The following is a 27,036-nucleotide window of genomic DNA, read 5'->3' as shown; positions in this document are numbered from 1 at the left end:
CCCCAAGCCTCCCCAGTATTTTATATATGCATGGCCACCTACTCGCTGCTGGTAAGAGTGGTTAGCCTCATCAGCTGAAATAAGAAGAGGAAGACAACCTAGCTCCAGCCTTGCTTGCTTCCACTGTCAAAACAGACAGGCCACATGGCAATACAGAACAGTGCTAAGTCCACAGGTCTGGGGAAGAGCTGAGTCAGACCACAGACAGTGGTGAACAATAGAACATGTGGCCAGCATCACATATAGTGGTAACATTTTGATCAAAGTACTATCATCAGAGTAATAGCTAAGCTTTTGATACCATGACTCTCTGTATACAACAGCATTTTTTCCTTTAACCAGCTTTTTCCTGTTAAATTCAAATCTACAGAATACACAAAACATTTTCACCTGCATTCAGTACAGTAACAGCTGTAATCACTGCTTTCCGTACACTATACTATTGGCAGAATAAAACTGATATTGCATTTACTATTGGAAAGAACATGTGATAAGAGAATGTTGTTTCAACATTTGTTGTCAGAAACATCTTTAACAGCCCTATAAACTATGCCTTTTAAAGGGGGAAGCTCAGTATTAAAAAGCTGTCTTAAATTAAAACCTAGTCTAATTTTGCACTGTGTGCACACACTCAATACAACTTGAATCCTTAGAATATACTTTGCTTTGAAGGGGCAGAAAAAAAAAAAAAGAGAACATGCAGTAGAAAAAGCTCTTGCTTACAAGTACTTAGCATCTGTAGCTTCTTTGCTATTTGAGTTAGTAGAGTTCTCTACCATTTATGAACATATGTATGCCTCTGCAAAGCAGAAACCATAACAGCAACACTAGAAATTAGACGAGTCATAGCCCTGTCACACACTTTCTACTAGTTTTTAATTTGCACTTTGTGTAGAAGTACTGAAGAGACCAATCTGCCAAATCTCCTGGGATGAAACAGCAATTTGACTTGCAAGAACTCAGCCTGAGCAGGTGCTCCACAAGCTAGTGGAACTGCATCTGTGAGTAGTTAAGAGAATGAAACTATCAACATGAGCACTGTTTTGCAAGACCTGACAGACAAACACATATAAATCTCAGGCTTTAAAAAGTTATGCTTTTATTTAGACATCTTAAAACAAGTTCAAGGCAATTACTGATGCAAGCCTTCAACACTAACCGCACCTCAATGTTCCCTAGAATGTTTCACAGCGATTCAGACAAAAGCGTTGCATGAATCATAACAGATCAGGCCAAAGCTATCAGACCTACCTGATACAGGCCACCAGAGATAAGATACAAGTGGCAGATGAATAGGGAGAAGCTTATTTATAAGACAAGCGTTATTACAGTTCTCTCCAGAATGTTCTCAGCCTCCAGTTATTTGTGTCTCACCCATCCCCTGAGCCAAAGGGATATATTCACAGAAAAAAAGTAAAGAACTCCCCACACACAAGATGTAGTAGCTATGAAAAGTTTTGGGCTCATTGAGGGGTGTAGCACAGGGATCCACAGTATAACTACCTTTTTGTTAAGAACTTACTTTGGAGCCTGCTACTTTGCGGCCACCATTTCTACCAAAATGCAAACTAGGCACAACAGCTTGAAAATAGGCAAATCCCTACTTAACTTCTCTAGACTGTTCATAATTTGAAAGTCTTCTATCAAGTTCTTTCTCCTTCAAGGAGGTCATTTCATACTTGCATCCTTCTTCTGAGGAGGCTTGAGGGGGTGAGGGGGCAGGACCAGGGGAAACAGCAATGCACACAGTACTGCAAATGCAGACTGAGCAGTGGCATAACAGCATTTTTCTCTTCCCAGGATTCACCACCTTTCAACTCCTGTACAACAAAAATTGTTTGACAACCTCAAAAATTCCTAAAAATCTCAGATCTTAGGGACAATCCAGCACATAGCCCATAATAGGTCCACATTATAATAGCATTCCCAAGTCTAACAGTCACCTACAAACAATTTTACTTGCTATGACTCAAGTTACTCCAGAAACATGAAGTACTTCTGCATGTTTTCAGATGACCTTCACTTCTCATGCCATAAGGAGTTTAGTACAAGTGGACTCTTCTTGCTATTCATCACTTGTTCTGTTCTATATAACCATAGGCAATTAAGAAAAAGTTCCAGCACAAAACACAACAGGACTTAATTCTGAAAAGTTATCATTTATTCATACAGGAACGTTCCTTAAAAAAAATAAGTCCCAAGTGAATAAATAACCAGCACCATTCCATGGAAGCCTGCTTTATGAGCCTTCCACGATGACATTTACAAACTCCTTTTCAAAAACAGAACCAGGAATATTTATTTGGGATAAAGTCTTCTCCACATCAGACTCCCTCAAATCACTAACAAATGCGAAGCATGATTCTCTCTTATGAAAGTCTTAATGACTCTTACCATTAGCCTATTACCTATCTTCCACAATTCTGTCATTTTAGTAGCCCGCAGCTAGCCAGGTGCCCTCACCACCTCTTTTGAAAGGAAACAGCCTACACTTTCCCATGCTGCCCCTCCTTAGCAGTGCAAGTAACAACCACACCACAAATCAGTCTCAGTAGTTACCCCAGAAGATTTTTAATGACAGATCCACACTCTCATCTTTAAAGGAAGGAGTCTTTAATAGAAACTTCAAATATTTCCTATTCCAACAGTGGATTACAATGGCTACCTCAGCCATGTTATTCATGTCATTTGGGAGGCATTAATTAGCATAGCATCATACCATCCCAATTATTGAGTTTAATAGTTTGGTAACTCCCCCACATCATTACTAGGAGAGTGACTTATGCATACTTATAATCCACTATTATTTCATTAAATAAAATGAAAAATACTTTTAGAATTTTATGATTAATTTAATTAACTCCTACAAACACTTGCATATTTATCTTTTTATGAAAGAAGAAATCTCTTAAGGTTATTGTAGAAGTCAGGAAACAAAAAGTATACTACAGAGACGTTGAACAACTCTTCAGAGATAAGGCACTTTAGATAATTTCTAAGATTTCCTCACTCAAAAAAGTGGAAGATACATGCCTGAATGAACTAAACAGCAACAAGTCACTGCTACAAAGGGATATCCTTGCAGACTTTTTGTGTTTAATTATTGAAGACAAACAAGAGTAAATGGCTAAACTGGTCTCAGCAAGAGTAATGCCTTGTATCTGAAGAGGTACTAGGACTTAGTTCCCTCATAACAGGATGAAATAGTCACAGGCTAGCCCTTCCTCAGGGGAAACACATTTGCAATTTAAGCAGCAAACCTTATTTTACACAACAATATGTGGAATTCACTAAGAAATCAAAGGATTATTTACAGGCATGGTACTATCCACAGTTATACTAGGCATGAAATAAACAGCAGACAATACCTTACACGATGTGACACTGGGGAGACACCAATGGCTATTAGAAGACACTAAGCATTTCTTAAAAACAATTTCGCAAGTAAGCCATGAAAGTATGACCACAGCCTCACGGCTTTCCTCTAAGCACTCATAAACATACTCTGAAGGCAAGCTTATAACTCTGTTTTAAATACACAAAATTAAAGATCTGCCTAAGCTTACTAGAAGTAAACACCGAATGCACATTAACAAACTTCGATGTTAACAAAAAGCATTTTTAAGTTACCAGTCTACACATTTATTTTAGATTGCATCTGCCCCATTCACTTAAAGTCACAAGCTGAAGCCCAATTTTAAGTGGCAAGAAACACACCAGCATTCCTGTATTAATTCTTCTTTATGGATGTCTTTCTTTCCATAAAGGGGGAGCCAGGAAGCTCTCAAACACTTTCTCCATGCCTTCTGTGAGACTGAGAAGTGAAAGAAGAGCCTGAAGTCGCTCAGTCCCTCCCTCCCAAACAACACCACATCTGTAAGCACCATGAGAGCTTCCAGGGGAAGAGCACTAGTCTGAGAAAAAGCCCCTGTTAAAGAGTGGATGTAAATCTTAAGAAGCAAAACAGACCTGGAAGCCAGCACAGTGAGAGAAATGAGCTATAGCACTACCTTACAGCAGTACTGAGAAACTAAAACTATTACCCATGCTGCAATTGCTATTAGTTCCCTAATCACATGACAGCTAGTTTTAAGTCAGCTTGTTCAAGTACTGCCAAGCATGCAGGCACACCAATTGATGTGGCTTAAAGACTATTTACTCAGCTTCCTGAGCAGACTTCACAGCTTACACTGTACTCTGTGAGGCCACGCTAGCTCACGCACCTCTAAGCTTAGTGTGCTGTTATGCGGGCATCTTGTTCAGACAGTCAATAACCTGTCTCACACGTTACATCGCACACCAAGTCACTGACTCCTAAGTACTTCTCATGATCTCCAAATGAGCTTCCTATTTCATAACTGCTAATTCTCTGCACAGTGTTTGTAAAAATACTTAGTCTTAAAATATGAGTACAGTTTCCTCACAACTGTTCCAAGTGATTAAATCACTACATGCTTGTAAGGTCTTGTTATACAGCCTCTTACATAATACCCCCCCCCAATTTTTAAAATGCCCATAGCATGCCTAGTAATTTCAAGTATTCTGGTAGTGCCAAATCATGTAAAAGCTGCTTCAATTAGAGAAGAGCCTTTAGCACTACAGGATGTACTACTACAATAAAATACTCTGAAACATGTCAAGCAACCAAAGGGTTCAGTTTGCACTATTTAGCAGTATTCCAGACAGCAAACCATGAAAAAAGTCAAAGCCAGCTAGAAAAAAAAAAGGAGTAAGAAAGTAAGTTTCAAGAAGTATCAATACATGAAGTAACAAGCCAACAAGTTTGTGATTAACACTCTACGAAATGTAACTAGCCACTACACAGCACCAGATAAACCTTCTGAAAGCTTTAAAAAGGAAGTAAATTTCAATAGAAACTTCACTGAAGTCTTTTACGTCTCTTTTTCCTTGTCTAAGCACTTACTTTTTAACCTTTTTTTTTAAGCAGTGGACAAGTTCTATATTTCAGTTGAAAAAAAAAATCAGAAGTGACTGCTACTGTGAACTTGTTTGCTACTAGTAAGAATAATCACTTAACTGTTCTAATATTAGTCATTTATTTTTAGCAGTGAGAGAGAGAGGAGCGCTAGAATGGCTTACTAAGATGCATACCATAAGCATGCAGTAAGCAACAAATCACCATTAAGAACCATTAAGTCTTTTAAAATCTGCATACTACCCAAAGCAGGTAAAACAGCTCTGAAGCACCTGCTGAAATGCACCAGCTACATACAGAGTACGCAGGCTTACACATGCTGTTTGTTTTGAGCTCAGCTTCCCGCAGCCAAAATGCTCACCTCTCAACCAAAAAGTTACTGAAACTAGCCTAACAAATTCCGACATAACTGAAGAAATTCGTGCCGGCCAACAGATTACCACCATGCTGCACAGACCTCCTCTGCCTGCAGACTAGCAAACTGGCAGAAAACGCCTCAACTGCATTGAGGCTGGAATTCCATTACTATCACACTGAGAAGTTCAGGAAAAGGGGAGTCTTGGTGTTTTACTGTGGGTTGTGTTTTTTTTCTTGGGGAGGGGGTGCGCGCACGTGTGTGCGTGTTTCTTTCCATAAAGCGTTAGAGCTATAAAATATACAGTGATGGAGTAGAAACTACTAAAGCTAAAGTGAGCTCTTCTTTAAAAGTTACCTCACGATCACCACATGTCCTTTGCACCGTTAAGTCTAAAAAAGCTGAAGCAGCCCATTTAGTCAAAGTAGCCCAGCACACAAAAGTGGAGACAAGTCCACAGAGCCAGGATACTGCAGCCCGCCAGACTTCTTCGACTACACTAAAGATTGGTCCGTGAGCTAGCTTTAATCTCGCCCCACTGGATTAAAATTTACCCCAAATGAAGTAAAATCAACTGAGCCGTGCTTCGACGGCTTCTCCCACCCTCCCGGGGCACGGTGGCAGGGGGGCACCGAGCAGAGCAGCACACCAACCCCTAAGCCAGACCCTCAGCACAGGGCAGGCGAGGGGGGGAGGGAGGAAGGATGACAGCCCCCCCCCCCCCCCCCGCCCCTTTCCAGCCGCCCGCAGACCCTCTCGGGCCGGGGGTTCGAGCCCGCCTCTACCGCCGGGGCTGCCGCCGCCCGCTTTGCGGCGGGAGGGACGGAGCGGCGGCGCGTTGCACAGCCCCGCTAAGCCGGAGCTCGCCCCCGAGAGCTACCGTCGCGGGCGGGGAGGAAGGCGGAGTGGCTCCCTCCCGCCTTCCTTCCCGCCCTCGCCCGGCCGGCAGCGACACCAACTCCTCCCGGCCACCCCCCCACAGGAACGAGAGGGGCTCGCCCGGCCTGCTCAGCGGGCCCCAGACAAAGAAAGGAAACGGGGACGAACCGGGACAAGAAGGAGGAGGAGGCGGCGGCCCCGACTTTTTCCCCCTACCTTCCCCCCCTCAGGGCGAGCGCGGCTGCCGCATCCTTTTTCGCTCAGCCGGAGCCAACTCCGGCAGCGGGCGAGGTAAGCCCGCGCCGCGGGTCGGAGGGCACCGAGCAAGGCCGGTGTGCGAGAGGCAAGAGGAGGGAGAAGCGGCGGCGGACGAGAGAGAGAAAGCGCGGGGCTGGTGGCTCACCAGGATCCGCTTGAAGAGGTTGCTCTCCTTGGGCGGCAGCGGCACGGACGGCATGGTGCGGGCGGCCCCGGGGCAGGCACGGCTGGCGGGGGTGGGGGCGGCCCAGCAGCTGTCGGTACGAGGGAGGGGAAGGAGGGAAGGGGAAGAAGGAGAACCCCGAACTCCGCGGGGCGGCTCCTGCCCGAGCGGCAGCGGCGGCGACTCTTTAACTCATTGGCCTGCACCGCCCTCCCCGCCGGCTCCCCTCCGACGCGGCGCGGGAGCGCGGCCCCTCTGCGCAGCTGCCGGGGAGGCCTCGCCGCCCGTCTGACGCTGCAAAATGGCAGACGGGGTCCCCGCCGCGCACGCGCAACCGCCGCTCCCCCCCCCCCCCCCCACTACACATCCCCCCCTAACCCCCCCCCGCCTCTGGGGGGGGAATCTGCCGGGGTGTGAAGGGATGTTCCATGGCGTCCCCTCACCCTCCGGGCCCAAGGGGAAGCGTCGTTGTTTGCGGGCCCTGAGGGGAGTTACCTGGCCATGGGCGAGGCGGGCGGCCCGGAGGTGGGGGGGGAGGCCTCGGCAAGGCCCTGAAGGGAAGTGGGGGCGGGACGGGACGGGACGGGGGCTCGCACCCGCGGAGGTTTCCTCACAAATACTGACTAGCCCCTCGGCCGAGTCACGGCCGTTTCCAGCCCGCCGAGGGTTTTTTGCAGTGTTTGGGCCTCCTCCTCGGGTGGTGGCTGGGAGGGCAGAAAGTCTCCTTTGTGTACCGCCCTCCCCTCCTTCTCTGCCCCTCGTAACCTCGTTGTGGTGGCCGCCATCCCGACGGCTGGCCTTAAAGCGGGTTATTTTGGAGGGCCAGGCCGCCTGGAAGCCTGGGAGGTATTGCTGGAAGAGAGCAAAGTCTCCGTAAACTGGAGAGGTTTCAGCGGCTGCTTGTGCCCGGGCTGGTATTTAAGGAAACAACAGCAAACTTAGCAGTCGGGCTTTGAGCGAGTGGGGATGTCATCGGTGGCATTAATGCGTTTGTTGGTTGGTTGGTTTTTGTTTTGTTTTGTTTTGTTTTGTTTTGTTTTTTTTCCAACAGCAGTGGGTTATGTAAAACTTCCCAGCACTATCATGCCTGCTTAGAACAGTAAGCGTTTATTCCTGGCTTGGCTCCTTTTCGCCACAGGAGGTTTCAGGTTTTTTTGAAAATAAGTTTTCTTCTTCTTGTTATTCCCAGAAATTGTTCTTACATGAAGCTTTGCAAAAATTAAAAAAAAAAAAACACAAACAAACAAAACACCCACCCAACCAGAAACGTTAAACCTGCATGGCCTGGGACATTTACTTAGAAGGAAAACTGGTTAAACTGTGAAGGTTACAACCAATTTAAAATGCCATCTTACAGGAGAAAAAAATTAGGCAGCTTCAATTAGAATCTCTGTTTATGTAATTACCCTTTTAAAATATTAATTATATTTTGGTATATTTTAAAAGGATATTAATTTGGTAATAACACGGTTATCTGCCTGCCATCCCAGATGAACAACATGATAGATACCTGCAGTAAAAGCAAGTGTGTGGAAAATAGTATATAACAAGCCAATTAGAAAAGCTGTGTACTTAACATGTTTTATTTGGTCACACGTAAAGTAGGTGACTATGTGACTGTGACTAAGGATCCCAAGCAACCTGTCTTTGACTTGTCACAAGCCTCGCTGAAGCTGATGGACATGATAGCTGCTTTCCTTTCAGGTGAAAGGAGGGAACCAGAGCAGACAATTTCTTGGAAGAGTAGCCTGGATGACGGCCTAACTTGGGGATGAATAATTAGAAAAAAATATGTGGTAGGCTTAGGAAGCCTCCTGATATAAAATAGGAAAAGCGAGGAGAATATTAAAGAAGTACAGCATATGCTTTCCTAATTCTTCTTAGCTGAGCATCAGTTTATGGCCACTGTTTTTGTACCTGGTGGTTGCTTTCGGTGTTGTTTTGTTAATCTGTTTAGATGTGTGGTCTATAAGTTTCTTCGTAGAAGGAATATCTTTATTGTGTTTATTTCTCACTCTCTTGTTCTGGCGTGCTGATGATGTCAGTCACCTGGGTCACTGATAGCAGTATGTGTATTTTCCGCATGCTGTACCCAATTCACTGTTCTTTCTGCTGTATGATGTAGTACTGCTGTATTTGGTATCCAATATTTTCAGAGCAGGAGTACTGTTGACAAGGATGGCCAACTTCACTTTGCACTGCTGCATCCTTTTCAGATCCTGGTTGTACCTCAGCATGTATTCAGCACTTGTTATAACTAGCTGAAGCCTTGACTTTATGAACTCTAGTTTTCTGTCTTAACAAAAGGCATGTTATGCCTCCGGTTGGGTTGAGTGATAAACAGATGCATCTCGGGGATGGTCAGGCAAATATTGTGCTAGGTGGACCTTTGGTCTGAAGCAATAAGGCTGTTCTTGACAGCTAAAGGGCTCTGTTTCCTCCCAGTCCAAATACTGGAAGGGACCCTGTTTGAAAATAGACAAATTACAAATAAGAGGCAGGGGTTCAATTTGCATTTAGACATGTGTCTGTATTAAAAATCTGTGTTAAAAGCAGAAAAAAAAGGAAAGCAAAGAGGCAATAAAAGAAACGCTTGTAGACTAGCCGGGAGAGAATAAACAAATAAACGAGCTTTTGAGGGAGGCAGAGCTCTAGTTGAAAGTGAGGTTTGGGAGCGCAGTCAAGAAAACTTCTTGTCATTTAATCCCATTGTGCTGGCCAAAACAAAGCTCTTTCTTCAGGCTTTGTTAATAAACGGGACTGTATTCGAGACGCGTATGATTCTGTCACCAGTTTTTCCTTCAAACAGAAAGAATTCAGGAGCCTGTTGGCAAACTGTTTGGGTCGAAAGGGGGGAGCAATATTAAAGCTATGTATACATTATAACAAGCTTGCCATTTTGCCGTGTCTCTCACTTTACTCTATGGTCTGTCAACGTCACTTGGTATCGTAGAAGTTGTGGCACGGTGCTTGCAGATCACTAAACCCGGTTAGGGCCCCCTGAGCGAAAAAGGGCCTCTCTGTGGGCAGGGACAAGCACATTGTAAGGCCTGGAGCCTGTTTTGTCTGAGGAGCCATTTCTTTGCCTCCAGTTTCTAAAGCAATTGGCAGCTTAGAGTTGCCAGATTTTAAAGTACAGGACCGCCACGTCTGTCCTGAAGCCTCACTGTACTTCTGCTGTCACTCTTCCCTTCTGCACCCAACGTCCCTGTGAGCTGCCGTGGTGGCTGAGGAAGGCAGTGGCACCCTGCCCCAGGCAGCCTCCATCCCCTCACCCCTGGTCCTCACTGGCTCCATAGGCAGCTGCTTCGGCCACGCAGGTTTTAAGGCATCAAAGCAAACCGTGAGGGAGGTGGGAGCACAGATGGCTTCCCGTCCTTCATAACTCAATTCCCATACTGCATTCCAAAAGCATATGGTAAATATGGGGAAAGAGTGTATCTTATACATTTTGAGTATGAGATGCATGGGCTAGGTCCTGTGGTTGATGGTATACCTGGCAACCCTGCAGACAGGACGGAGTCCAGCCCTTGTCTTGGCTGTGTGGTCCCTGCCTGCTCTGCTGCCTGGTAGGGAGGGCTGAGAGTGTGTTACAGTCTCTGTTTTCACACTTGGAGCTAAGTTAAAGAACTCACCACAAAGGCATAATGAAAACTGAATCATGTTCGCATTTAATCAGAGGATTTAATGTAAGAATGATTACTGTCTGGAGTAGAAGCTGTTTTGATTTTCCTTGGCCTACCCTCTTCTTTTAAAATCAATTTTTGAGTGTGTGGTCTGCCTACGGTTTTCATGTTCTTATCAGCTTCTTGGTTGTCCTCCCACAGATTACCTTCCCAAGATTTTTAAGTATCAGATTGCATATTTAGAGTTCCAGTGCAAGGATAATTTTATTATTTCCTTTCACTGAGGTCTAAGTCATAGTGGCAGAAGAGTGAGGCATGGTGGGAACAGTGTCTGGATGGTGGCGTTGCATGGCACAGCACATCAGGCTCATGCCTGGGGAAGCACCTTGGAGGTTTCACAGTATCACAGTATCACAGTATGCTAGGGATTGGAAGGGACCTCAAAAGATCATCTAGTCCAATCCCCCTGTCGGAGCAGGGTGCTGTTTGCTGTGGCCTCTTTGTAGATTGGATCAGCTCTGGGGTGAGTCCTACTCTTTGGAAGAGCCTTTTAATCTGCCTGCTTTGCCTTCTGTCCTGGGGGATGGAGCAGAGACAGAATCTGTCTTTAGATCTAAACAAGCCATTAGTTGTCATTTCTGTGCTGGTGAGGTTTGATCCAAATCCTCGCTATCAGTCTCATTTTCAATCTTTTGGAATATTTACCTCACCAAACTCCACTGATATGATCTGTGCCAAACACCGAATTTTTACCTTTTTAAAATCCTGTTCAATGACAGTAGCTGGGAAGAAACTCAGCACACCATGGGTTTTAAAGCATTTACAGCAGAGCTGGATTTGCACAAATATAAAAGAGGTGGGAAAAGTTACTGGAATAAAGCAAACTTCAGAAGAAAGGATGACTTTCGAGTCCAAATGGTGCACCTAAGGGAAATGTAAAACAGTCTCAAGCAGCATAATTTTTCATCTTAGATGTTTGAATACATTTCCCTCCTATAGCATATATAGCAGAGAGTAAGTAAATTGATTTTTTGGGTGATTATAAGTGTAAAAAACCAATGTTACTTAAGTCTTTTTAAAATGCAAATATAATTAGGGAGGTAGCTGTATAATCTGTTTAATATTATATATTAAAATGTGCATATACATAGTATGTTTTAAAATAAACCTTATTAGGAAGCTATAGCCTATTAGTGTAATGATAATCTGAATGATTATGCTTATTAATATTTTATAACTGATGTTTGTCTTTAGAGCATAGTAATAATTCATTTTAAATATAATTAAATAGTGAGCTTTGACATAAAGTGGAACTTAACCTTGTTTTATGCAAACTTCTCTGGAGTTAGGCTTTGAATAACCAGATTTGAAATGACTTGTATTTTCAGTCCACGTTTTGGGAAAATACATGGAAAAGTGTACGTAATAGAACAGTTTAGAAGTTGGAAACAGAAGTGAAATAATCCTGTTTGTTGTTACTCTTGCCATTTCTTCCGAAGTGTTGCTGAAGTATGTTACTGTTGAGGAAGATACTGAAAATGAAGACCTATTTTTACGGTCGCATTCCCCTTTTTTTATTTCAGGGCTTGTGTTTCACAAAGCCGAGCAAAGCCTGCCATTACTGACGGCATTGCTGTCGCAATGCTGGCAGGCCTTTGGTGAGGGTACCCCGTGCCCCCGCGGGCCGGTTGTGCTGTGGGGGGCTGACCGGCCGGCCAGCCACGCCGGCATGAGCTGGAGCCGGAGCATGCCGGGAGTCCTGTTTTTTAGCAGGCATTCTGGGACTGGGAGTTTTTCCGCTCTACTTCCCGTCTGCCATGGCCTCCTGTGTGGAGGCAGAATCCGTCCGGTGCCGATGTGTGCAGACGGTGAGTGCCAAAGCTCCTCGGTGGGTGCTGGGGAGTGGACTCCCCTGTGCCCCGCACAGCTGCCCTCCGCTGCCACTGCATGACCTTTGCCTGCTCCTGCCTGCTCTTGCCTGCTTCTGCCATCCCCGTCCACCCATAACCCCTGCAATGGGGGAGGGCTGCCCGGGGGGGACTTCGTGCACAGCTTTCGGGGGGTTTGCTCAGGGTAACTGCGGTGGGAGGCAGAGGTGTACGAAAAGTGGCCTTGGAGGCACGGCCTTGAGCTGTTCCTATTTCAGCATGCTTTGAAATACATGCTCCTTCTGTGTACCTACATATTCTCACGGGTCTGAATTTGCATGGGGTTAATAACACCTTTGATTGTTAGAAATGATTTTTAAAACCCCTTAAAATGGTCACAACATTGATAACTGTTTCCTGTCTGGAATTTTTTTTTGTTGTTATATAAGTGACATAACTAAGTTATACTGTAATAAGACAATTACGGTTGTCACTTTTACTGGTTTTGATTTGTGATGTGCACAGGGTAATTATGTCACAAAAATTTATTAAAATCTGGTTTGAAAAGCAGTTAATAGGTCATCTGCTGCTCATAGCTCTGTAAAATTTTATGTATGCTTATTTCTGCACAAAAGTAGTGTGGCAGCATCTCTCTGAAAAGGAGATACCCTTTTTATTTAGCATAGCAAAGTTATTTTGAAATTTCTGATTTCCTTGTCATGCCATTACTTAGTTTTTTTAAGCATTTAAAAGCAAGAATTTTATTTTTGAGAGCTCTGGCAGAACTATAGTACAAATCTGTTATTATTTTAGTATATTGCTTCCTAACTACACCAGTGAAAAATGAGTTAGGTGGTTATGATTACATTAATTATTTAATTAAAATATAACATTAATATTTTAAAAATGAGTTGACCAAACCGCCATCTCTCAAAGTGTTCAAGGCCAGGTTGGATGGGGCTTTGAGCAACCTGGTCTACTGGAAGGTGTCCCATGGCAGGAGGGGTTGGAACTAGATGATCTTTAAGGTCCCTTCAAACCCAAACCATTTTATGGTGACCATGTGGGCCTGGAGCAACTCCAGTACTATCAGCAGAATTAGATCTTTTGGAACTGAGTCTAGGCATGTCCCTGAGCAACTAAGTCCAGGATTGTAGATCATGAGCCTGATTTCTGCCTTTTGCTGTGTTGCTGGTGAAGGGAACGTGATCCCTCTGCTACAGCCAGGTTTAGTCACTAGAACAATCCATGGGGGGTATCAGTGACTTTCTGTAAATCACAGCAGTCCTGAAGTTGCTGCTGAGGATTCGACAGCTCCTCCTGGCCAGGGAATCTGGGGAAGGTGCAGAAGTACAATAAAGGTCCTTCCTGTCTTCTGTAGGTAGTGAAACAGACATCCAGGCAAGCAAGACGCAGTACTTCCGTTTTTACCGCATATTGTTCTTTTGTCATTGTGGACAAATGGATGAAAGTAAATAGGTGAGGATAATGGGTGAGTTGAGTAGTTAGGATGTCATAGTCATTTCTTAATTCTTCTGTGCCTGAAGATGCACAGAAAGTGTTGTCACTGATAAGTAAAAAATAATTGTGTCAAAAACCTGAAGTGTGTGTTTCAAGGAGATCCTGTTGCAAAAGTTTCATGCTCTCATTTTCTCTGAATCCACTTTTTTTTTTTTGTAAAAATGAGTAGACCTGAGATTGTTGCACTGGCAGAGATATTAAGGAGCGCTTCTTTATTTGTTAAACCTTTTCTGTGTGGGTAGTCCTAGAACATAAATTATTTCACTTTTTAGTCCTCTTGGTAGATGCTTGCACTCCAATATAAGTTTTTAGAGTACAGTAAGAATTCATAGCGTAGTTTGCAATGTTGATGATATAAAATGAAGAGGAAAGGATCTTTCCTCAAGCAACAGTGATGCTAAGGGGAACCTTTGTCCTGAAAAACTGCAGGCCAAGTGTCTCAGAAAAATACAGGGGTTGTATTTCAGACTACCAGCTTCTTAATCACTTTTTGGATAGAAAATGTTTGTAACACTTGTATGTAAATCTGTCACGGGAAGGAGTATACACGACATAAAGCACTGCACCTATGATTACATAGCACATATATGGGTGAGTAATTTCTTGCAAGTATATTGTAGTCCCATTGACTGATCTGCTGCAAGGTCAGCTCAATGTAACTAATGTCCTCCTTCCAAAGTTATATCTTGTTATGGTAGTGGGTATAATTTTGCACGATAGTTCTGCACATTTCATACATTCTCTGTATATAATTCTGCACTTCTAGTATAGATTTGTCTTCTCTGAGCAACATTTTTCTTTCACTCGTAAGGCATGAAATGGTTGGATTTTTCCAATGAAACGTATGGCAAAATGAAGCTGTTGTCTGTAAAGCCACATCTACAGTAGCTTTTCCACAGCATAAATAAACTGAAGAGGTGAGGGAAGAGACCTTTTCCAACCCTCAGTCCATATAATGGTGCTGATAAGAGTTTCTGTTTTAACCATGTCAGTTGCATTTGTGTTGGTGTAATCAAGAACAGGATTTGGGCCTGATACAGTTCTTGTGTTTGTTTGGTTTGGGTTTTTTAATGGAATTCTCTCTTTTTTCTAGATAATAACAGTGGTCTATGTACTGTCTACTTTTAATTTCAGGTGGCGGAAAAGTAAGAAACAAAATGAAACCTTTCCAAAGCGTCTGTCTTTTTAGGAGCCTGCTTGCCAATTCCTACTGTCACAGTCAACTTCACAGCTGTCTTCTCCCTCCTGTTGCAAAGAAGATAAGTTATGTGGTGGGACTGCACAACTGTCAATTTTGGAGGCCAAAATCTTTATTGGACACGGCTAGATTCACTCTGTCTTTTAACAATCGGCATAGGAAAACACATCAGAATTCTCGAGCATTGTGGAAGCATGAAGCTGTGCAGAAGTATCTGGAGACTCTAAGCAAGGAATACCAGGAGGTTAGTCGTCTATTAAATGCTGATTCAATAAATGACTTTCAGGAAAGAACCCTGAGGAGAAGATGTGCCGATCTGTCCCCCATTGCAGCTGCATTTCAAGAAATCAAAGAGGCTGAAAGGGAAGTTCATGAGTTAGAAGCTATGTGCAGAGGTAAGGAGGACACATCTACTTACTTGTTTCAAAACAGTAGCTTTGCTTCTGATAAACTTCATTGCCCAGCCTATGAGGAAAGCTTTTAAATAAGTTAAGCTACCCCTGGAAGACACTGGTCCTGCCTGCTTTGAGAGCTTGTGTGCTGTTAGGGCTTTCTGCATCCAACCATATCTTTCCATTTTTCATCTTGCCTCGCTTAAGTCTGAGGTCTTAATACAGTCAAATTGGGAGAGTAAGGATTGTCTGGAATCTCAGGGCTATCTGTCTAGCAGAAATAGTTTGGAAATGTTTGTTTTGAGGTTGTTTTTTGATAGAACCGACAGCAGAGTGAACCGAAGGAAAAAAAATTAGCGAGACTAATGCATTTGATAGATGCAGACTTCACCCGTGTTATTTAAAATGGGATGCCATCTAGCCAGTTCATTGGTTCTTATTGAACAAATTACATGAACTTTCATTAAGCCCTGCATTGTTAGCTTCCAATTTAAATGGCAAAAGCTAATATTTCTTTCAAAGTATTTGAGGAGTCCTTCAAGAAATAAAAATTGATGGTTGTCTAAGAACCTGCTGCTTTTCAATACTCTGCTACAGTAGAAGTTGGGGTAAAAAAAGAATTTTAAATTGTTTTTTATATCGTTCAGGAATAAGAAAGTACACCGGGAGTAAAAGAATTTACAAAATATGCAATGATGCAACATTTTGACAAAAAAAACGTTGGTAGAAGTGAGAGGAGCTGCACACAGTAGGAGGGAAAAAATGTCATCCATTCTGCTACATGGTATTAAGCTGTGAGAGGAGGTATTAAGCCAAGAGAGGGAAACATTGGACTGGAGAGAATGGAGTTTACATTGAAGAATAGAAGCAAGGGAGAAGCAAAGGACGGGAGAAGTCGGTAGCCAGCAGAGTAAATGGAGGAGGATGAAAGTTCATGGTGCTTTTCAGAGCAAACCAAGGGTTGTTGACAAAACAGCAAAAGACATATTGAAATAAAGCTGGTAAAATGTTTAGAAAGGTAGAAAACATTTGTATTCTTTAGTTTTAGAAATAAATAAATGTTTGTACTTTTGGAAAAAACGGTTGTTTTTGAAAATGTTATAATCCCCAACCCTCTCAAGTTCTCTGGTCTGGAGAAAGAGGAAAAGGAGTAAAGGTGAGGAGGGACAAAAATTTAATGCTGAAAAAGAAATGTTCTTGAAAGAATCAGAAAGTATTAAGAAAACACTGGAAAATTCATACTTCAACTTAAAAAGGCTGTTTTTTTGGATCAAGTAAATATAATGAAGAATTTTTCTAATTCCATAAATTATGATGTGGATGCATGGAGTGGGTTCTAGTTGAAAGAAGGGAAAAGAAAAAAATGAAAAATAATTACAGCCAAGCAGTTAATTAAATGGAGCCAAATTATTCTCTCTGTACTCTTTGTTGTGTGGCCAATTTAAAACACAGATCTTCTCTTCATATGACTGCTCTTTGTGTTCCGTTTAGCTCCCTAACTGACCCTCTTCTCTGCAGTACCTGAATTCCCCACAATTGCTGTAAGATTTTATATTTGCAACACTCAGTCAAGCAGAAAAATATTATTTCCTGATTTGCCACTTGTGATGTGAATCACGGGGCAGATTAAGTGAATTCTTAAAGGTCAGGTTTGCAGGGAGGTAGGAATGGGACTCCAGTCCTTTGCACCTCAAGCATATTGGTCACCACCAGCCATTCTTTTATCTCTGCTGACAGTAGTTAATTTGATACTTTTATCTAACTAATCAATAAGGATGCTTTTTGGACCAGCTAGAAGCCTTTGATTCAGTATGAGCTTTAGGTTGGAGTTGTGACATACTGGTAAGGAAATTTATGCAGTTCTTGCCTTATGTGCAGGGGATGCTGGGTTCAAGTGTTGATCTGATGTCTTTTATTTAAGGAAAAAAAACCCAGAGCATAAATTAAAAACTGTGATACAGAGGAGCTGCTGCTCCAGTATACAAAGCTGATTCAACATCCCAGCCCATTTAGTTCTTAAGACTTGCTGCTGAGGCCACCAGTGAGTGAGTGAGAGTGTGTGTGTGTGTGCCCAGTTTTATGCTGCATCTGAGGCAAACCTATGGTTTCCATGCTGGCCAAAAGGCATAGGGCTTTCTCCTCCTCTTTGTTGCTTTCTTCTCTTTCTGTCACTCCCAGCTGTTAATTTGTGCGGGTTGTTCGGTTGTTCTATTGTAAATTAAATCTAGTTCAACTTGGCATGGTAAAATACATGCATTTATTTAACCAGACCTGTTTTTTTCATTTGGTGAGTTGAATTGGTTTACATTCTGATGAGATGAGTGACAGAGCTACTCCACAGCTGGTAGGACAGTGGGAAGAAAGATGCAAAGGAGAGGGTGCTCCCTATTTTGGCAACAGCAGGTTTTCTTTAATTATTGTAAACTGGATCCTCTATAGTAGAAAAGGTTGGGAGCTTCTGCTAGCTTTAACTGAGAATGTTTCCTAGCTTGGTGATAAGCTCTAAAACGTGGGCAGGGGCAATCTAATCACAGAATCATCAAATAATTTAGTTTAAAGGGGTCCTCTGAAGGTCATTTGGTCTGATGTCCAACTCAAAGCAGGACCAGTTAGAGCAGGTCACTCAGGGCCTTGTCCAATTGAGTTTGGAATGTACCCAGGGATAGAGATCCTACGACCTCTCAGAGCCCCTGTTCTAGTGTCTGACTGCCCTTAGGGTGAAAACAGTTTTCCCAGTATCTAATCAGAATTTCACGTATTCCAGCTTATGTCTACTTTAATCATGACATACCGAGTCTGTCTCCATCTTTTTGATGTCTTTCTGTTAGGTAGTTGTACACAACAATAAAACCTCTCCTCCCCCTGGTTTTCTTAAGGCTGAACAAACACAATTTTCTCTGCCTCTTCTCGTACATGCTTTGCTCCAGACTTTGACCATCTTGGTGGTTCTCAACTAGACTCACTCCAGTATTTCCATGTCCTTCTTGTACTGGGGAGCTCAAAACTGGGCACGGTACTCCAGATTGTGGTCTCATGTGCTGAAGACAGAGGAAGGGAATCTCCTTAAACAAAACAAAGAGTCAAAGTGAGGTCTCCCAGATCTCAGTGACCTCTTGAATAGCAGGAAACAGAAGGTTAGAAACCTTATTATTATCATCATACCATTATTTGTAGTGCTTACCTTAATGAGTTGCCTACAAATTGTGGAACATATTAGTGTTTCTGGGCAAGTCTAGAAACAAAAAAAATTGTTGCATGAAAAATTATAATAAGGGAAACTGAGGCACTGCTTGTCTGCAGGCATGTTTTTGATATATTATGCCAAATCTGTTGGAGGATTTACCCCTGAACTGTCAATCTGTATGACATACCCATCAGTATAACTGAGAATGAGTAACTGTCAGGTGGGACTGGCATCTATTTAATGCAGACTTTGAGCCATAAGGCAGAGATTGAGAGGTAAGATACCTGCTACTCCTTCCAGCACACCTGAAAAATCTGATCATTTAGTTAGCAATATGCATCCTGGCTTGGGCTGCTCTTATTTGATATTTCATGCTGGCAAAATGCAACTGCAAGCTTTTATGTGCTGCAGTACATGTCTTTGGTCAGTTGTATTACAGTTTGCTCTAAGCTAGGTGACATTGGCTAACATCTATTCCTCTTGTTGGATTTAGAGCTAGACAGCAGAGGTGAGAAACAACTTCTAGAGCTTGCCTTAGAAGAGAAGGAAACCCTGGATAAAAAAATCAACATGCTGTGCAGAAAGGTGAGCCTGAGGTAAAATTATATGGCTTTGTAAATAAAGTTGTCAGAAAAATGTTTCTTTGTGATCTTACCAATAGATTCTGACACTTGCATTTAATGAAACAGAAGTCCAGCTTCTCTATTCTCCCTGAGAAGTGGCAACATTAATTATTAGTAAGCTTCTTACTGACAATTGTGTCTTAGAAGCTTATTATTTTAGTCATTTTTGCTTGCTTTGCTTGTCTGTCTGCAGATGCTGAAGGGGATTAAATAAATGGTGAGTCTGTGCTATTGAGACCTGACATGACATCCTAGTAACTGTTTGTGGCAGCGGAGCATGCATTCTTGAAAGATTTCTCATTGGAACTTGCAGTCTTTCATTTTCTCTTCAGCTGACAGCACCCCATGAGTGGAGAAATTAATTATAAGCAGAGAAGCCGAAATGATTCAGTGGAGAGCTCTATGACTGGGTTCATTTCTGTGTTCAGATTGAGATAATATGAAATGGGACTTTCTGAAAAATAAGATTAATGTAAAGATTGGCTGGGTTATAGTTAATAACTTTGTGTTCATAGGTAGGTGGGGCCGGAGTGGGTGACCTGGCACCTGACTTTGTGGGATCACATTTTCAGCTAGGTTTGCTGCGGATGCAGCAGTATATCCCAGTTCTACTGTGACTGTGCTGAGTTGCAACGGCTATTGCAACTAGTTGCAACTAGTAGGACTAGTTTTTAGTCCTATTTACTGGTTTGCAAAAGAAATCAGTGATTGTGCATGGTCAAGCTGTGGCAATTGTGAAGGCTGGCTGTAATTTTGATTAAGAGGAGATACAGAGTCATGAAGGAGGTAATGACATTCTGTTGTTTTGTTTTTTTTTCCTTTTCAGCTTTTCCAGCTTCTAGTGCCAAAGGAAAAATATGATAGAAGTCATGTCATATTAGAAGTGACAGCTGGCAGAACAACTGGAGGTCAGCAAACTTCCTGCAGTAAAGATTACTTCAAACCTCTTTCCAACTTTATTAAACCTCTTATGGGTTATTCTTAATGCCTTTTTATACTTTAATGGTACAAAGTAATACTTCCTAAAGAAGAGTATCAATCTGTCTAATGATGGTTAGAGTTGCAGCTAGATGTAAAAACTGGTGGCTGCCATTTTGTGAGCTGCTATTTATGTTGTAGTGCCTTTATAATTTTAGGAGACATCTGCCAACAGTTCACTAAAGAAATGTTTGAGATGTACCAGAACTATGCAGACTATAAACGTTGGACCTTTGACATTGTGAACTATACGCCGGCTGAGATAGGTACAGTAGTTCTTCAGACGTTTTACCAAGACAATGAAATTAAAACCTGTATTTCTGTGCTCTATTTGTCACACATTATTTGTCTCTCTAGGTGGGTTGCATCATGCTGCTGCTCATATTTCAGGAGATGATGTCTACAGGCACCTAAAATTTGAAGGAGGGACTCATCGAGTCCAGCGAATCCCTGAGACAGGCCTATCATCAAGAATGCAGCGTATTCACACTGGGACAATGTCAGTTATTGTCCTCCCTCAACCAGAGGAGGTAAATTAACTGTTAATCAGGGAGACAATCCTTGTTCACCCATTTAGGCATTGGAGTAGGTGTTATTTAAAATGATGTTGCTGTTACTGTTTGGGGATTTTATTGATACCCAAGTGTTTTGTGCAAGTCTCAGCAAGCGAACCACAAGTTCTCTGACTCCGGAAGGCAATAGTCCTTGGCTCTGTACCTTACGTGCTTAAATGGATCATCAGAAGCAACTTTGCAGAGATTTCCTATTGCCTGAAATGATATGTAAATCAATGAGTATTCCAGCCCCAACACTCACAAAGCTGACTGCTATGAGTAAGCCAATTTTAAATTATGTCATGTAATAAGATAGGGAATATATCCAAGAAAATATTCAGTCTTGCATAGTGATGTGATTCTCCAAGTTCTTTTGATTTTTTTTTAATTTAAATTATTGATGTCCTTCTGTGTTAAATCAAGGATGATCTGCTTTGAGTTTGAATGAGCAAGTGTGTTGGCTAGTCTTTCTGAGATCTTGGTGATACCAGCAGTTCTCTCTTAAACTAGCAATTTACACACAAAATAAACAAACCCAGATCCTGTACACTTTCTCTGCACGTTCTCCTCCTTCCTTTTAATGCTTTCCTTGCAACATTGATCAGATCTGAATGTTCCTTTCCCATCCACTGAGCTCAAACTATGGTCCGGGTCATCATGGGCTCATATTTCCAATGCTGCAGTCCGTTCTTGGATCTGGATACATGCAGTTTTTCCTCAATTAGATGTTTTTAAGCACTGAATCATTCTGGCTTGATTCATGAACAAGATCCTTGCACTGCTGTTTAGAAGTCATTTTTGATTATTTGCTTTTTTCTTAGTCTCCCTGCCAAAGCTAGTGGTTTTACAAAAAGTTGTTGATTTTGTTTTGTTTCACACAAACACACACACACCTTCTTTTGTGAAGGACCTGGAGTGAGAGTTTGAAAAAATAAGTGAAATATTTAAAGCATCACTTGCTTTGCAGAGATATTTGACATTGCATTTTTTTTAAAGCATTATAATTATAGCTATTACTCAGGAGTGGTTGTAAAAGAGCAATTTTTTGAGAAGTGATTTTTTGTTTTGCACCAAGTATAATTGAAAAGACATTTAAAAGATTTTTAGAATGAGCAGAAAGTAGTAATTTTCTTTGATTCTAGGTTGATGTTAAAGTGGATCCCAAAGACTTGCGTATAGATACATTCAGGGCCAAAGGAGCTGGAGGGCAACATGTTAACAAAACCGATAGCGCTGTGAGAATTGTACACCTTCCCACAGGTAAGTCTGGCTGTATTTCATAATTATAATGACCCTAAATTTGTATCCTGAAGAGAAAGCTTGTGATCCTGCAGGTTGTCTCTTAGAGGGAGTTTGCAGAGTTGGACCTTATACTAAAAAAAGGAAGTTACCCCTTCTCGTTCTGCCTCTCTTACAGCAAGGCAAGGTGTGAGAAAAGGGGTGTGTCCCAGTTGCACAATGGTCAGCATGTTGCTATTATGCCAGTTTTGTTTTCAGAGGGAGTGTTTAACGACTAGACTGCCTTTGAAGGATGAAAGAACAAATGGAGGGTGACAGAGATGCGATGGAAGATGTAAATAATTCATGCTGTGTGCTCTATACCTTCGGAGGTAATGGCCATTGCCAATAAAGGGTGCACTTTGCCTACCTGCAACCTGTGTAGTTAGAAGACCAAGAAAAAAGGAGACTTGAGACTTTCACTCGGTACTAGATAATGCTATTGTAGGTTGAATAGGAAGGAGAATGTATACTAATGGGAATGTAGTGTATAGACGACCGTTCTGTCCTTGTCAGGATTTGTTTGTATTGAAATTCGGCGAGCTGCTATCTGTCCAGATGTAGAATCTCTTTAGACACAGGAAATTCCAGTAGTGACCTGAAAACAGCTGTTTCCTATATGCCTTTTTATTTCAGAAATCAAATGAGAAGTAAAAATAAATACTAGATTTCTTTTAAAGACCTTTATTTTACTTTATTTCGTTATTCATAATTAAGTTCAAGACCCTCCAGTGTTGTTTAGACACCCTGCTCTGCTACAATATTGAATTTTCCAGTCTCCAAGAGCTTTTCTAGACTAAGACTTGAAAAACTTGTGTTGCGTAGTTTTAAACATGCTTCTGTAGACCATGAAAATGACATTTTTAACATATTATAGCTAATTGGAGTGAACTTTTTTTCTGGAGGCAATGTCAGAAACTTGTTTGTTTCATGAAATTTTAAAGTATCCCTGACTTTTCTGTAGCACTGAACAAAGCCCCTGGTGCAGCTGTGAAGAGTTTAAAACATCCTAATGATTCTGGTCAGTCTCTTAAAATGACTTTTTACCCTACAGCTGAAAGGCCCTGCAAACCAGCACTCTGAAAGGCTTAATTTGCCTAATGTGTTAGAAATAATTTAGCTTGTTTGTTCTTTGTTATAATGGGTTTTTGATCTGAGCTCTCTTGCATCTCTATGTAAAGGACTAGCAGTTGAGTGCCAGCAGGAGCGATCGCAGCTTTTGAACAAGGAAATAGCTCTGCGGACACTGAGAGCTAAGCTGTTCCAGCAGGTCATTGAAAAACAACTAAGTCAAGAGCGGAATGCCAGAAAACTGCAGGTGAGAACATGGGGTTGCTGAAATATGGAGAGGGTGCTATGCTGTAGATTTGGTTTTGGTCTTTTTGAGTGACAGTGGCAGGGCAAGTGAGCGTGTGTGTCTATCCAGGTGTGCTTACAGAGAAGAATCTTTTATATTAAGATGGTAAGTCTGCTTTAAAATGGTAAGTCTGTTTTTTACTTGTCCCAGTTCAACACTGGTGTGGACTTCTCAGACAATGAAAAAGAAACATCAGCTGTAGCTGGAAAGAGAAGAGCCCAAAGACTGTAGCTGGAATTATCCAAAAGGCAACACTCAACATCATGTATTGATGCATTGATCTCCATGAAAACAGATGAGGGGGGATGGGTTCAAACTGGAAGAGAGTAGATTTAGAGTAGATATTAGGAAGAAGTTTTTCACTATGAGGGTGGTGAAATAATGGAACAGGTTGCCCAGAGAAGTTGTGGACACCCCATCTCTCATAGTGTTCAAGGCCAGGCTGGATGTGGCCTCGGGCAACCTGGTCTACTGGAAGGTGTCCCTGCCTATGGCAGGGGGGTTGGAACTAGATGATCTTTAAGGTCCCTTCAAACCCAAACCATTATATGATTCTATGAAAACGGGGATCAGAAGTCTCAGAATTGTACTTTAACCTGTGTCTAAAGTGAAGTATTTGATAAGATCATACAGAGGTTTTGAAAGAAACAAGTATATAAACAATCCTGCCATTTTGCAGTTGGGTAAATTTATTTGCTATGGTTTTGGTAACCTTTTATGGAAGAAGCAACTTTGTAAGTGAGTTGCCTCAAGTTATGCTGCAGAACGTGCTTTTCTCTTGAAATGTGCTATCACTCTTTTCCCATTCTTTGAGTATTTTCACATTTGTGGTACAAACTTCAACAGTGATCAACAGGAAAAAAATTCTTCAGAATTACAAAATTATTCAGTACTTGAGAATTTCTTTCTTAGCTGTTTAATCACTAATTTCAGGTTGCATTTAAAAGATTGTTCCTGCAGATTATTGGCTTGGTCATCGTAAGCAGCAAGCTGTTTCTCTTTTATTATTAATTTCAGCCTGAGAGTCTTCAAAGCTGCATAAGGGACTTTATATGAATACTACAGAAACCCTGGCAAAAGTAAATTACCTTTCTTGATATTTCAGAATATATTCAATAAATTCCTTGTTTTGAAATATATATGTGGGTGCAAATGAAATTTTCAAAAAAGCCCATTGAAGCAGACACCCATTTCCCTAAGCAGTTTTTAGCATTTAATTCTCCATTTTAATAAAGCATTTAACTACTCAACAATGCTACATTTGGATTTCTGTTTCAAAACTTTTGGAATTACTTGCAGTCTTGTGCTTTACCACTAGAGGACTACTTGTCATAATCTCAATCCTCTTTCAGTGCTAATTTCTTACAGCCAAGCCTTAGTGGAACTGCTTTGCCACACGTTGACTGTGGTGCCTCTTTTGTTAATGGTGCCCACTCTCATGATCTTTTGTGGGAGCTACAACGCCCCAAAAAGTAAAACCACACATTTTTGAACTAAGGACAAGTATAGCCATATCTCTTGCCTTACATGACTTTTGAGAGTTATGTAGTTCTTCGAGCTGCAGAGCTGGAACAGAACTATACTGGAGGATGTAAAAACTTGGTCTGCAAAATCACGAATAATACAGTTGAGTAATGCCACAATATTAGAAAAAAATGCTGTCAGTGACCACTAGGTTTGTAGGTGAAACAGGCTGATCCATTAAAGTTTATTCTGTTTTAGAGTAGTAGTTGATATTTTTTTTTTAAACACAATATAGTAGAATTTGTTTTTTGCTGTTTCACTACAGTTGGGAACAAGAGCCCAGTCAGAGAGAATTCGTACTTATAACTTCACCCAGGACAGAGTCACTGACCACAGGATCTCGTACGATGCACGTAATATCAAGGTAACGGTTTCTTATGAGAGTTTTAAAACTTAGATGCTTATGTGTACCATATGAAGAAAAGTTAAACCTTGTGAAAACAATTTAGTGTGTATGAGGAAAACAGATAGTCAGTTGTGCTCTGACAGAATATTGTAGATTTAGAAAGTTTAAACTTTCCTGCCTTGTAGGGTAGTGTTAAAGATGACTGGCACAGGGTATAACTCACTGGCCTACTTCTCTGCCGATTTTTCTCCTACCATGTAAGTGAAAAATGATGTAGCATGTAGTCCTCGGTGAACTCCCTGAGTCCCTCGGCCAAACTGGGCAAGTGACATTTGAGGTTCTTGAAGCTTAGTACATCCAAAAGAAAAACCTGACACAAAGGACTTTTTAATTAAGCCAATCTTTCTTCCTCCTTCTAATGACAGAGTGAAGAAGGAGAAAAACTTTTCTTTATGATTGCCACGCAAGCCACAGTTAAAAAATCCTGAAACTGAACGCTTTCATTTTAAGATTACCTGGTGTCTTATTTCTGAGTACATCTCTACATATGTCTTGAATGTTATTTATTTTTATTTTTTTTTACAGGGAAACAAATACCTAGTAATACATTTTTCTGTATGAAATTTATGAAAATGTTTTGAGTTTTAGGACAAGGTTTAGGGTGACCCTTCGATATTTTGGCTTAGGTGTCCAGTTTACTGTAATTGTTGTTGCATTTTCAAGCTGTGTCCACAAATGTCCTGGGTAACTTCAGAGAACACAGAATGTAAAATGGTTCATATTTAATGCGGTGGGGAATAGGCACGTGAATACTGTGGTGGAGGAGAATGGGAAGAAGTTCCATGACTGCATAAAAATTACTTTTGTTAGTTGAGCTTTTCAGTTACTTAGTGTTTGGAACTTGTTACTTTTCTGGAGTGAAACTGAAACCATCAACTGCCAAACAAAAGTTTATTAGGCTTTGCTTGCAAAACAAACTAGTTCTTGGCATTTGAACCTAGTTCAATGGTATTTGAACTAGGTTCTCCGATCCTTGATTGTTCTTGCTGGGGGATTTTCATGTAAACCCATGGGTTGCATGAAAGCATGGCAGGATGGCACCAATAGCTCCTTTTGTTGCTGCCGGAATCAATGTGCTTTTCACAGGCAGCCAGCAGAAGTCCTGGGGCTGCTCACCATGCCGTGTTGCTTTCACGCGGGGAACCGCAGAGACGAGCGAGTGGATGCGCTCGGATAAGACTCCCAGCAAAGTGCATCCCAGGAGCTTCTCGTTTGAGTAGTCAGCGTTTCAGAATAATACTGATGTGCAGTCAGTAATGCTTTTGTATGTTGTTTGTTTTTTTTTATAGGAAATTCTAAGTGGGAAAGAAGCACTGGATAAGCTAATCAACAGACTACTGGAGTTTGCAGAGATAGAGGCTGTCACCGAATATCTAGAAAATTTGCAGGCTTTAGAAGGAGGAGGCTGCTGAAGGCCTTGCGTAGAGTTAAAGCAGAAATGTTGTGTTCTGTAGCAAAATAAAACGGATGCCTTTGTTAGATGATAGATGGATTAAAATCCATGGCTCTGCTTTTCAGTGTGTGATACTACTATTTTTTTATATTTTGGTTGCAAATGGGTTGAATTTATTACAGCACCCCTAGTGGGAAAGAACAACCTTGGAGTGTTGTGTGCACATAATTTCTGTCTTGGCAGTGTGGCTTTGTTAAGCCCGTCCTTCTCTTGACCTGATTCAGCTGGAAAGGTACAGAATCGTGGTGATAGAGCAGAAAAATACCACCTAGTGCATGTTTTGGTTTGGGGGTGGGAGATGTTCCTCTCCAGGTGGAAGAACCTAAGCTCCCCTAATATAGTCTAGAATCTGGCCTATTGAATAATACCTATTTTTATCCATTGATTGGGTGAGCTTCCTAAATGTGGTCCCTTAAAGATAACTCTGTATTACAATGCTCTGTTTTTTAGGGTGAATATACAAAAGCAAAGGGAATGATGTCA

At 41.7% G+C, this 27,036-nt stretch overlaps 2 protein-coding genes across 4 annotated transcripts in view; one reads left to right on the top strand and one right to left on the bottom strand.

The window, feature by feature from the left end:
* Positions 1 to 6,704, bottom strand: part of NAA16 (N-alpha-acetyltransferase 16, NatA auxiliary subunit) — a 74,008-nt gene extending 67,304 nt beyond the window's left edge. The window contains exon 1 of the mRNA XM_082498603.1: positions 6,574 to 6,704. Within this exon, the coding sequence (XP_082354729.1) occupies positions 6,574 to 6,627 (54 nt within the window). The 5' untranslated portion in view covers positions 6,628 to 6,704. The remainder of the gene's footprint in view (positions 1 to 6,573) is intronic.
* On the top strand, positions 6,325 to 26,605 carry MTRF1 (mitochondrial translation release factor 1; the record flags this gene model as incomplete). Of its 3 annotated transcripts, none has more annotated exons than XM_082498602.1 (10): positions 6,325 to 6,461; positions 14,741 to 15,199; positions 18,874 to 18,965; positions 19,830 to 19,911; positions 20,140 to 20,247; positions 20,339 to 20,511; positions 21,678 to 21,795; positions 22,995 to 23,131; positions 24,960 to 25,058; positions 26,390 to 26,605. In XM_082498602.1, 9 exons carry the CDS (start codon positions 14,764 to 14,766, stop codon positions 26,510 to 26,512), a joined length of 1,368 nt encoding a protein of 455 aa, XP_082354728.1. In that variant the 3' UTR covers positions 26,513 to 26,605. The 3 variants fall into 3 exon arrangements, with proteins under 3 accessions (XP_082354728.1, XP_082354727.1, XP_082354726.1); XM_082498601.1 differs by lacking the exon at positions 6,325 to 6,461 and adding an exon at positions 12,037 to 12,085; XM_082498600.1 differs by lacking the exon at positions 6,325 to 6,461 and having other exon boundaries at positions 14,716 to 15,199.
* Between the last annotated feature and the right edge of the window lie 431 nt (positions 26,606 to 27,036).

The sequence above is a fragment of the Vanellus vanellus genome, assembly GCF_965231255.1.
Source record: "Vanellus vanellus genome assembly, chromosome: 1".
In the NCBI taxonomy this organism is placed as follows: domain Eukaryota; kingdom Metazoa; phylum Chordata; class Aves; order Charadriiformes; family Charadriidae; genus Vanellus; species Vanellus vanellus.
Note: the sequence above shows the minus strand (reverse complement) of the source record. Positions and strands in the feature narration are given on the sequence as shown.